This window comes from Dermacentor albipictus, chromosome 6 (genome assembly GCF_038994185.2).
Source record: "Dermacentor albipictus isolate Rhodes 1998 colony chromosome 6, USDA_Dalb.pri_finalv2, whole genome shotgun sequence".
NCBI lineage: Eukaryota > Metazoa > Arthropoda > Arachnida > Ixodida > Ixodidae > Dermacentor > Dermacentor albipictus.
Window position 1 is genome coordinate 132,582,273 of NC_091826.1, and position 12,118 is coordinate 132,594,390.

Sequence of the window (12,118 nt, forward strand, 5' to 3'; positions counted from 1 at the left end):
CTACTTCTGGAGCATCCATTACCTCACGCAACCATGTTCCATCCAGCGTATGGGAGCATTAAAGAACATTTTTCCTCACACCTGCGTGTCAATTTTGTAAATGAGAGATGTCTGTGTGCTACGCGCATGCGTCGCAGATAATGAACCGAACCGTTATAGAGTGGGTAGGCTAACTTTCCCTCGCCCTCGTACATCATGAATGCGAAGATACAATCGAATATATATGCAAATGCGAAGATACAGCTTGATAAAGGGCAAATTAGTGTCACTAGAAAGAACGTTCACTGCACGTATACACAAAACCTGGCAACAAGATATTTAAGTATACGCATAAGTATCCAATATATCTCCCTATCTAAGTAAAAGTCACTGTATATAATGCATCAAACAAGGCAAATAAACATGTTGCGCAATCATAGATTCACAGAAACTTAGATCCGGCCACCATCCCATCTACTCTCCCCGATGTATCGCGCGCGACGGAAGGCAGCGTGCAAGCTCTCCGCTTTTCTCTTTTGCGCACACAAGACTTAGCCACCATCATCGGCTCACCCATTCCACCCCCCCCCCCCCCCTCAAAGTCAAAGTGGAAAAAATAAATAGGAAGGTAGTTACCTTGGCTGTCTTTAGTGTCTTGACATGGATGCTTTGGCACAGGTGAAAAAAATGTTGATATTTTTTATGTGACATGACGGCACAAATGAACCACCACAACGCTTTGTCTCATCGGACCTCGCTGCGTGCTTTGTCAACTTGATTGATTGGTTTACTGATTGATTCTTTATTGGTTTATCTTGCCTGATAGTGTGTTGATTAGGCTTGTCTCATTGTTTGTTCTGATGTAAGACTTTAGCAATGTGAATGCATCTTTGGCGTCAAATGTTTATAACTACATTGAACCCACAATGTTCCGCAATTGAAAATCTGAAGCACAACTTTGAAAATGTCAATGCACCTTTCGCATCAAAAGTTTAGGAGAACTTTATACCGATAAAGTTTCGAAATTGACATCCATGCGCTCCGATTATTCCGTGGCCTCCGCGACATGCCACGGTGTGCACGTTCGCTATCAAAACGCCCTTGAAATTTGGTGCTCAGATGGGGCTCCTTGCGTTATGTGACTCCCGGCGCATAGGCGTTGCCGCGAAACCCAGCCAGAGTTCGGAATGTTCGCGGTGAAATGGCTTTTCGAGCGTGAAAAGCACATTCTAGACAATATCCAGAATGATTTTCGGCGCCGAAGGTTGCTTTGGTCGGCCGTGCATGGACAACACGAAAACATTTCGGGGGGGGGGGGTGGCTGAAGCCCCATAAGCCCCCCCTCTGGCTACGCCCCTGCCAGGGTGAGATGACGGAACGCGCATAGAAGGGCCGAAGCAAAAGGACGCGCTAGAGGGGCGAGGGTGGTAATCTGAAGAATAGCGTATCGGAGAAGTCCAGCGGCTGCGACAGTGGCGAGCGACATGTCCTATGCGTCGGCAGTTAAAACAAATCTGCTTATCGTCCACGGTTCGCCATTCGGAGTGGTTGCGCTGTCCATAAGAGGAGTAAGAAGAGTGCGGTGGAGACGTGCGTGGAGAAGGAGATTCCGAGCCTATGGAACGAATAGATTGCAGACCGAAGTTGGACAACTCTTGACGGACGACGGCCTGGATCAAGGAGATGATCAGGTGACGGGAATGAAGGGGCCACCGGTTGTGCCGCTTCGGCCTCACGACGAATGATGCGGGTCAAGTTGTCACATCACGACGGCTGGTGGAAGAGGTCGTCACAGGATGACGTAGCAGCTGTGTTGGGAAGTCGCGTGATGTGCTGGGATACCCAACAGCTTTTAGCATGCTCAAGACGGCCGCATTCCTTGAGGATGGTATCGTTGCTGGTGACGTTCTTAAGCACCAGTAAATTGAAAGCGTCGTCAGGAATGCCTTTGAGGACGTGATTAACCTTATTGTCCTCAGACACGGTCTGGTCAGCCTTGGCGCAAAGGTCCAAGACATCGAGAATGTACGACACGTAGGACAAGGTCGACGTCTGTACACGTGTGGCAAGGGCTTTCTTGGCATTGACTTGGCGACCGAAGGGATTGCCAAAGAGGTCGCGGAGCTTCTCTTTGAAGAGATCCCAGCTCGAGATCTCCTCTTCGTGAGCCTGGAACCATGCAAGTGGAGCTCTGTCGAGGTAGAAAAGAACATTCGCAATCATAATAGTCAGATCCCACCTGTGACTGGTGCTGACACTTTCGTATAAGCGGAGCCAGTCGTCAACATCAAGACTGCCGACTCCGTTGAAAACACCAGGATCCTGAGGGGGGGAAACGGCGACGTATGTCGGGGCTGCAGGCGAAGACGGTTGCGTAGACGAAGTGCCGCCTGCAGGAGCCGAAGTTGCGAAGCTCCATGATGGGTACGGGGAACGTCCACCTCCACCAAATTAATGTTACGTGTAGCTGGAGCTCAATGCTATATACAATTTATTTACAGGGAAGCTAACGGAAGGCCAAAATGGCGACGCTATGTTAAGCGGGCCCACGTCACCTTCTTTCCCTTCAGTGCAGCCACACTGTGGTGGCTGTTGCGTAGCAATATTGATCAAGAACTACAGAACGTCCAACTACAGGACATCACACTACAGGCAACAGAACGTCCCGAAATACGACAGACTGAAATTTCCTCTTGTGTTTTTCAACTGGGGTTTGGCGAGAATGTGTCCTCACTGAAATTGTTTTTAGAGGCATTAGAGAAGCAGTTGCGCTAGTTGGTGCTTATTACAGACCTGAGACATCATAAACTAGAGCGAAAATAACATCAGACGACAGCGAAAAGCACACAGGAGAGGACGCTAGCTGTCCTGTGTGCTCCAGAAAATATAAGACTCTAGCTTTTGTAGAGGGTCGATATTTCACAAAACCCCACATCCTTTATGTTTCTTTTTCCACCGAAAGATATTGAATGATAGATATACACTTGAAGGAGGAACTAGGCGAAGAGTTTTAAGGCGAAATAAGCGCCGTGGCCATCATATTTCCAAAGTAAGCTTACGCGAACCTTTGAGTTGTATATGTTGTTTACAGCGAATGTTCAGCGAGTAATGTTATAACTTCGGCAGCGTCGGCTGCACCAGTAAAATCATTGTATATTTTTCATTGTTGCAGGAAATATATTTCCGTGCTGCTGTGACAGCTGGCGTTGTTACTTTTTCTCGTGTACACGTACTTTGTTCGAATCTAATAAACCCTGATAAAAAAAAAAGACTTTCTTAGATGTGGCTAACTGTGTCTCTAATCGGGCGAATCCTGGCTTATCAGTATTTGATACGAAGGTTTACAAGAATTTATTTTAAATGTGACATATTCGCTATATTCCAGGAAAGTTCCAAGATATGTTTAACTGAAACAGCTAAGTACCTGCTTCAGGATATTTTTCTGTGGGCATCGCTTCTTCTTCGCATCCAGATTCTTCAGCGCAGCACAGCTTTACCACACGACTCATGGCGAAAGACATCTGCGAATGGCGAGAAAATAAATTCCGTTGCTGTTCATGGTATTTAAAAATGTACCTTCAAGTGCTTATTGTCACGTTGTAGTGACGAGGGAAAACGGTGCAGTAACAAAGCTGAGTTACGAATTCAACTCCTTATTGGCTGAACTAATGCCTATCAAAACAAAAAAAATACACCCAAACACACCAATATCGGCGAGCAGAGTCGGTAACTTTCGAAATTATGACATCAAACGCGAGAGATATTTACATGTGGCTCGGGGAAGGTTTCAGCGCTGGTGCTCCCGTGCTTTCCTGAATGTAAAATGTTACTCGCGTAGTGCATGCAGCTTGGTTACCGAGAGTTCGGCGAAAACATGTAAAACAGATGCAAACAGTGCTAATGTACAGCTAGATAAGAACACAAAGAAAGAGTGCAGCCCAGCATTCGTTTTTCCATCGCGACATTGCACAATGGAAGGCGTTGCCTGAAAATATGCTAATAATTTATAATGCGAAAGCATTTGAAATTGTCTCTTGAACCATCTTTTATATTGATGCTGTTTTTTAACATCTTACTAAAGTTGTGTTTTCCCTAACGTTATCACTTTATCTTTTTTTTCGCACGCCTTTGCATTTTGCGGCGCACCATGTTAGTAGCTTGTAGGCCTCCCTGCTTCGTCCTCGGACGGTAGTACACCTTAAATAGCTAAAAAAATAATAAAAGTTCCACAAGCTTCGGATGCAAAAAATAACGCCTCTTACATTGAGCGATAAAATTAAATTAGAGTTCGGCTCATGAAAAACATTCACGGAAAACGTTCTATACGCGTATTAATATGTTCTTTTCTTGCGACTCTTCAAATCAAATCAAACGAAACCAGTTTATTTTCCTTGCATAAGGTGAGAGCCGCCGCTGAAAGCTGCTGATTTCACCAAATCGACAAGGTGGCAGCACCAACACATGAGGACAACCGACATATGGTATAGACAAGTTACAGTTTCGCGGAAAATGTTTCACAAGCGCAACCCATAAAGAAAACGGTGAAAACATATCATGATACAACGTATCACTGTTTTTCTTTTAAAAATGAAAATAAAGAATTTAATTCACTACACTTTTTCAAGCAGCAGAGGTATAAAGAGAGTAGTCTTTTAAATCTTCTATGGGGTGGAAAGAAACATCTTATAAAATATTTAAAAGTTGTGAAGGAATGTACACCGGTGACTTTAAGGTATGTAGCAAAGAAGAGTGACCGGTGCCTGAGTAGTATCGCCACATGCGTGAGCTCGTCGCTGCTGCGCTTCGCTGAACATCTCCGACTGATGCCTGTTCGCCCGCGTCCTGTCGCAATAAACCTCATTTCAAGTGTAGATGTGCTGGAAGTCATCAAATACGAAACTCAGAAACCCTCCTTCATGCTTGACGACGTAAGTACCGCTCCTCCACCAGCCTCACCCGCTCTTGTGAGATCCGCCCATCTTCACCAGCACAGACGACAAAGAGGTTAAAGATTGGATTTTCTCCTACGAGGGAGTGAGTGCCCATAATAAATAGGATGGCAATACCAAGCTGAGGAACACCTCTTCTAGCTATCGGATGTGGCCAAGACATGGTTTCATAACCGTGATGCCTACCATACTACATGGGCCGTCTTTAAAACCAGGTTCACCCATGTTTTCGGTCGCTTAGCGGTACGAAAGCTTCGCGAAGAGCATCGCTTGCCCATAAGATTCCAGCAGGTCAGTGAAAATTTAAGAAGTTATGTAGAAGACATCGTTGGCTTGTGCAAACGTCTATGACCGAAGAGAATAAAACCAAGCATATCATAGAGGGTATTGAACACGACGCGTTCCAAATGTTGCTATCGAAGAATTGTCGCACCGTCGCGAAAGTAATTAACCTTCGCCAAAGTTACGATGAGATGCGCAGGCAATGCTTCCAAACCAAACTTTCCTGCTCCAGACAATACCATATCAAGCCTCACCATGGCAGATGACCACCGCCCTCCGCTTTTGCTGATCATCATCATCATCATCATCATCATCATAACCATCATCGCCATCAACACCATCAGCAGCAGCAGCAGTAGCAGCAGCCTGGTAAACCCCACTGCAGAGCAAACCCATACTTATTCAGCTACTCCAGTCACGTACAAATTGTGGCCATGTCGTCCCTGCAAGCTTCTTAATCTCCTACGCCCACCCAACTTTCCGCCGCCCCCTGCTACGCGTCCCTTCCCTTGGAATCCAATCCGCCACCCTTATTGACCATCGGTTATCTTCCCTCCTCATTACATGTCCTGCCCATGCCCATTTCTTTTTCTTGATTTCAACTAAGAAGTCATTAACTCGCGTTTGTTCCCTCACCCAATCTGCTCTTTGCTTATCGCTTAACGTTACACCTCTCATTCTTCTTTCCATAGCTCGTTGCGTCGTCCACAATTTCAGTAGAACCCTTTTCGTAAGCCTCCAGGTGTCTGCCCCGTACGGGAGTACTGGTAAGACACAGCTGTTATAAACTTTTCTCTTGAGGGATAATGGCAACCTGCTGTTCATAATCTGAGAATGCCTGCCAAACGCACCCCAGCACATTCTTATTCATCTGATTATTTCAGTCTCATGATCCGGATCCGCGGTCACAACCTGCTGTAAGTAGATGTGTTCCCTTGCCACTTCCAGTACCTCGCGACCTATCGTAAACTGCTGTTCTCTTCCGAGACTCTTAACATTACTTTAGCTTTCTGCAGAATAATTTTGAGACCCACCCTTCTGCTTTACCTCTCCAGGTCAGTGAGCATACCTTGCAATTGGTCCCCTGAGTGACTAAGCAAGACAATATCATCAGCGAATCTCAAGTTACTAAGGTATTCTCCATTAACTCTTATCCCCAACTCTTCCCAATCCCGGTCTCTGAATACCTCCTGTAAACACGCTGTGAATGGCATTGAAGCGATCGTATATCCCTGCCTGACGCCTTTCTTTATGGGGATTTTGTTGCTTTCATTATGGAGGACTACGGTGGTAGCGGAGCCGCTATAGATATCTTTCAGTATTTTTACAGACGGCTCGCCTACACCCTGATTCCGTAATGCCTCCATGACTGCTGAGGTTTCGACTGAATTAAACGCTTTCTCGTAATCAATGAAAGTTATATATAAAGGTTGGTTATATTCCGCACATTTCTCTATTACCTGATTGATAGTGTGAATCTGGTCTTTTGTTGATTAGCCTTTACGGATTCCTGCCTGGTCCTTTGCTTGGCAGAACTCTCAGGTGTTCCTGATTCTATTTGCGATTACCGCAGTAAATACTTTGTAGGCAACGGTCAGTACGCTGATCGGTCTATAATTTTTCAAGCCTTTGGCGTCCGGTTTCTTATGGATTAGGGTTATGTTGGCGTTCTTCCAAGATTCCGGTACGCTCGAGGTCATGAGCCATTGCTCATGACCTCAGGGTGGCCAGTTTCTCTAGAACAATCTGCCCACCATCCTACAAAAATAATGTTGTTATCTGATCCCCCCCAGATACCTTCTCCCTTTGCATAGCTCTCAAGGCTTTCTTTACTTCTGCCGGCGTTACTTGCGGAATCGCCGGACGAAGTAAAGAAACCCTTGGAAGCTATGCTTGTGCTAATCCTAGGAGCGTCTTCGCTCAGAGGTCGTTAGCAAGCTGTCTAAGGTCTCGTCGTGCCAGAGCCGTCGCCATATACATACACCTCCTCGAATACATCACCTCTATCTGGCGAGGGGAAACCCCTCTTGCAATAGAGCGGAAAACGGCCTTTATCATCTTGATTCCAAAATTAGGCAAACCCATCAACACGGAACATTTCAGTCCTATCTTTCGTCTTCATACGCGGGTGGTGGTGGAAAGCATTTATTAAGAAAGAGAGGTATGGACTCGCGAAGGAGCCTACATATTAGGTGTAGTCCCTAGTCCGGGACCCCATAGGTCGAAGCCGCTGGCCTGGCCCTTTTGACCAAGGCCTTTCGGGCCTGAAGGTATGAGCAGCCAAGCAGGGCCAACTTCCCGTCCTCTCAGGTCGGGGTGGGGGTTGGGGGTGAGAGCCGAATTGTGCTGGCAGGCCCATACCATGTGATTAGTGTCAGCCGCCTCGCCATAGTGTTGGCACCTTCCAGTGATCGCAGGTTCAAAATGTTTCATTACTGCCGGGCAAAGGATTGTGCTGGTGTATAAGTGAATTAGAACACGTTCGTTCGCTTTCCCCAGTCCCTTAGCTGGGGCTGGGTACCGGCGATGGCTATCCTTATATTAGGTAGAAATGTCTTCGAAAGTTAAGAGAATTCCACCTTCTTGTTCCAGGACCTCAGGGGCCAAAGCCTGGTGAATGAGTGCTCAGGCTGCCGCATCAGCAGCTTCATTCTCTTGAGGGCCCTGGGGGCCAGGAGTCCAAATTATACAGCGGGGGTGGGGTCGACATCCTTGCTGCCGTTTCGCACTATTCGCTCGGCCAATAGGGTCACCCAACCAGCCTCGTAATTACGGCGCGCGCCACGCGAATCCGTAATGATATATCAGACTCATGGATTCAATGGTGAGGGATCGCCTATCGGAGTCTCTGGAAAAAAAGGAGGCCATCGTGGCCATCATGTTTGCCTTCAGACCACATAAATCGACACAATATCTCCTAGTGCAGTTGCGCAGGGAGGTCCTCGAACTCACAGCCTTCTGCCACAATGATCGAGTAATACTTCCTATCTCAAAGGAGCTTTTGGCAATGTCAAACTCAGCGCCATACTGAAACACCTCAGTGCCACAAACTGTAGCCCCAAAACCTTAAAAAAATCCGACTTTCTTACGGACAGAGCCCCATTGATTCGTTTGTAAACCGATGAATATAGACACTATCAGATGTGCACAAAGGGCGCACCACAAGGCGTGGTGCAGTCACCCCTGTTATTTACCACAGTTAACATAGCGCTAAATAAGCAATATCAGAGAGGTAAAGCGCGCATTGTGCGCCGGCGACATCACAATCTGGGCAACGGAGGAAATTTCGGGCCATATGGAGGAGGAAAGCCTGCTTGCAGTGGCTAGCGTGGTGGACGCATACGGTGCATCCTGTGGCCTCCTATGTGCACCTACTAAACCGGTGTTTGCCCACATTAAGACCTCAACTAAAGATAACACCATGATTTTCTTATCCCATTCTGCCGGACCTACCAAAGCGGCACCGCAGACACGAATTCTGGGATCATACACCCATCGGCGACTTCGGGTGGACACAACACTGGACAAAATCCACAAGAATGGAGACCAGGTGGACAGTATGATACGCCGCGTCTCCGATAAGGGGGGCTTAGGGAGCAAAGATGCCCTATAATTGGCCCCACATGCTTTGGTCATTACTAGAATACTCTACTCGGTGACCTGCCTTCTCTAGCGCAAACACGAAAATGACACGTTTGACGTCACCATACGAAAACTGATAAAGAAAGCCCTTGACCTTTCATTACCCACCTCGAATACACACCTTAAGGCGCTAGGGGAAGTCAACACTTACCAGGAACTAAATGAAGCTTATCTCATAAATTGGTACACAGGGTTAGCCAAACATGCTCTGGCCAGGCACTGCTTCACAGGCTACACCTAAAACACGGCGTACATATGCCGGAGAGTGTGCGGGCACCGAGAATATGGCGCCGCGCCACATTAGTACGAACTCTCCCCACGAAAATGGATAGAGAAGAACATGAGGGCCGAAGAGCGGCTGGGATGCGTGCGATCGAGCGCCATTATGCCGAACAAGATGACGTATACTACGTTGACACTGCTGGCCCAAACCGAAGGGGGTGGTACACGGCTGCAGTAGTTCACCAACAGCAAGTGGAGCTCCTTCAGAGATCATGGGCCTACAGAGGCGGAGGAAGTGGCCATGGGCCTGGCTAGTTGCAACCCCTCTTCAGAAGATATCATTACGGACTCGCGAAGGACGTGCTACAGCTACGAGGCCGGATGGGTCACAATTCTGGAAGAAAAAATATTGCGCTGGAGCATGAAGAAATCAAATCCGCATACAAAAGATGTTGTCTGGGCTCCAGGTCACCTAGGGGCAAATTACGTCGTCAAGCTGTCCATGTGGCAGCTTTTACTTCATGCCCCTCGCGTCATGTACTGATGTACTGATGCAAATAAACACCATTGTCATCATTGTCATTGTCATAGAAGCTTTCAACACCACCACCGCCACCTCTATTCGCACTTATGCTCCGCAACATCATCCAAGAGGAAGTCTCTCTAGCAATTACTCGAGCCCATGATCCGCCGTCAGTGACTGCACCTCTCACGAACTGAGAAACAGTTGCCCGACCTTGATCGCCGAGTTTCTCTTCTCCACAGATGCCTCTACCAGAATGGCTGCATCTTCCGACCTTCTATATGCAACTCGGAGCGTGTTCTCAGCCGTAGCGCACTTCAGATGATCATCGGATATGTTTTGCTTGTGGTGGTGCTGGTCAGTCGCGTGCCACTGCCGTCGTTGCATGCTTTCTTATTCGAACGACCGGCGAGCACCACCCTACAATGCTCACTTTTCTTCGCATCTCCGAGCCCGCCTGCCCCTTCCTTTTACCCTGATCGCCTACCTGCACCTACGCGTACATTGCCATATCTATGTCGACGCTCGCTTTCTCCAATGGTCGCCGTACCGAGTCAACTAAGCAGGAAAATTTGGCGCCGCAGTTTCCGAGGCGCGAACCCGTAGTTAGGGCCCCTGACGCAAAGCACAAGTCCATGTCCCTCTCCAGCCAGCGGGAGTGAAATGTCTGCCGAAGGACTACCGATGTGTCTGTCCTTCCACTTGTCGATAGAGGAGCCACCGTTTTTGTCATAAGCATGACACGGTGTCATTTACTTCACATAGTTCTCACGCCTTCATTGGACATGTTTCTTCGAACAGCGAGCACGCAAAACATAACGCTCCAACTGCCTGTACTGCTCGACTCGCTATTCAAGGACTCATATGCAACATTTATTTTCTCGTGCTGCGCTCATGCTTTGATGATATCATGTTAGGCTTGCACTACCTTGCGAACCACAGCGTCAGGATTGACTGTTGTCGCGTCGAACTCGAACTTTCTGTGCTTTCCGACGTTCAGGCTGTCAACACCCGACCACTTTGTCATAAACAGCTAGTATCTGGTGACACCACCGTTCCTTCGTGCTCTTTAGCCCTTGTGTCTTTGTCATCTGCCACTATTTCTGATGGAGGTGTGCCCTCTTTATGCCCTCCAATGTGCTTACTCGCAGATATTCTGTACTGCCTTCAGGAGTGCTCACTGCTCCCACTGGAGTCATGAAAGTGCTTGTAAGTAACGTATTTGCTTGTCCCTTAACTTTAGCCCATCGCGAATGCATCAGTAGCGTGTAGCCTGTCGAAAGCCTTTGCATCTTTGACGGTCCTTCCGATTCTCCTTCGGCGGACATTCACGCACTTGCTTGTGAACTCGCCGTAGCGCCGCCACTTCTCGACGCTTTCCATCACTGAACCGACGACCAAGCGTGTTCTTCAGAACGAAGTTCTCCTTCCTACGTTTCGCGCTTCCTTCGACAGCCATACTTCTTGTTTCGGTCGTACAACGACCGTGTCTCATCAAATGAACACAGGAAGCCATCAACCTCTACGACAGCAACCTTATCGTGTCTCAGGTTCATAACGACGTGTGATTGATAACAAGATTGCTGAGATGTTCAAGCGCGGCCTTTTTTCAGCTTTCAAACATTCCTTGGGCATCATCAGCCATGCTGTTACCAAAAAGCATGGTTACATTTGTTTCTGCGTGGACAACCGACATCTGAACAAGATCACACACAAGGAAGTTTGTCGGTTGCCACGTATCCATGACACCCTGGACTGTTTGCAGGGTGCGAAGCTATTTTCTTCCATAGGCTGACGCTCCAGATACTGCCAAGTTGCAATGGCGCCGTGACGGAAAACAGTGCTTCTTACTGCCGACGCATTTTATACGCATTTGCGCCTGCGGCTTTCGAGAGGAAGAGGGGCAATATTCTAGGAGGCCTCAATTGAAGCACGTATTTCTGGTACCTCAGTGGCGTAGGTGTGTTTTCCGCTGATTTCCACACGCATGTCAGCCATCTCGAGCGCATTTTGCAATGCCTCGTTGAAGCGCAACTCCAACTCAACTTGAAAAAGAAAGTGTCGTTTCGATGCGCGACAGCTCACCACTCTTGGTGTTTCGCGAGGTGAAGGCATTCTTCCTGATGCAGCCAAACTTCGTTGATTCGTCGACTCTCGAAAACCAAAGAATCTGAGGGAACATCGAAGCATCGTCGGACTGTGCTCGCATTTCTGCCCTTTTTTCGAAATTGTGCCTCTGTAAGTAGTCCTTTGACAGACCTCCTTGGCGGTGACACAAATATCTTTGCTTGATCACAACACTGCGTCGCCTGCTAAGCTCGCCACCCATCCTACTCTATTTCGGTCCTGCACCTCCCCCCGAGATCTATACTGGTGCCAATGGCGTTGGACTCATCGCTGTGCTCGTGCAACAGAAATCAAAGGCTGGATGAATATATCATCACCTACGCGAGCCAAAGTCTCACAAAAGCAGAGTTTAATTGCTTGGCTACACAGAAAGATAGTTTCGCCATTATCTGGG

The 12,118-nt window shown here is 47.7% G+C and overlaps 1 protein-coding gene across 7 annotated transcripts in view; it reads right to left on the reverse strand.

Annotated features, from left to right (window-relative positions):
- Positions 1–12,118, reverse strand: part of LOC135902261 (uncharacterized) — a 761,927-nt gene that overhangs the window by 289,229 nt on the left and 460,580 nt on the right. For all 7 annotated transcript variants that reach the window (XM_070541346.1, XM_070541345.1, XM_070541343.1 and 4 more), the window contains one exon: positions 3,404–3,500. In XM_070541346.1, coding sequence (XP_070397447.1) covers positions 3,404–3,500 — 97 coding nt within the window. The remainder of the gene's footprint in view (positions 1–3,403; positions 3,501–12,118) is intronic.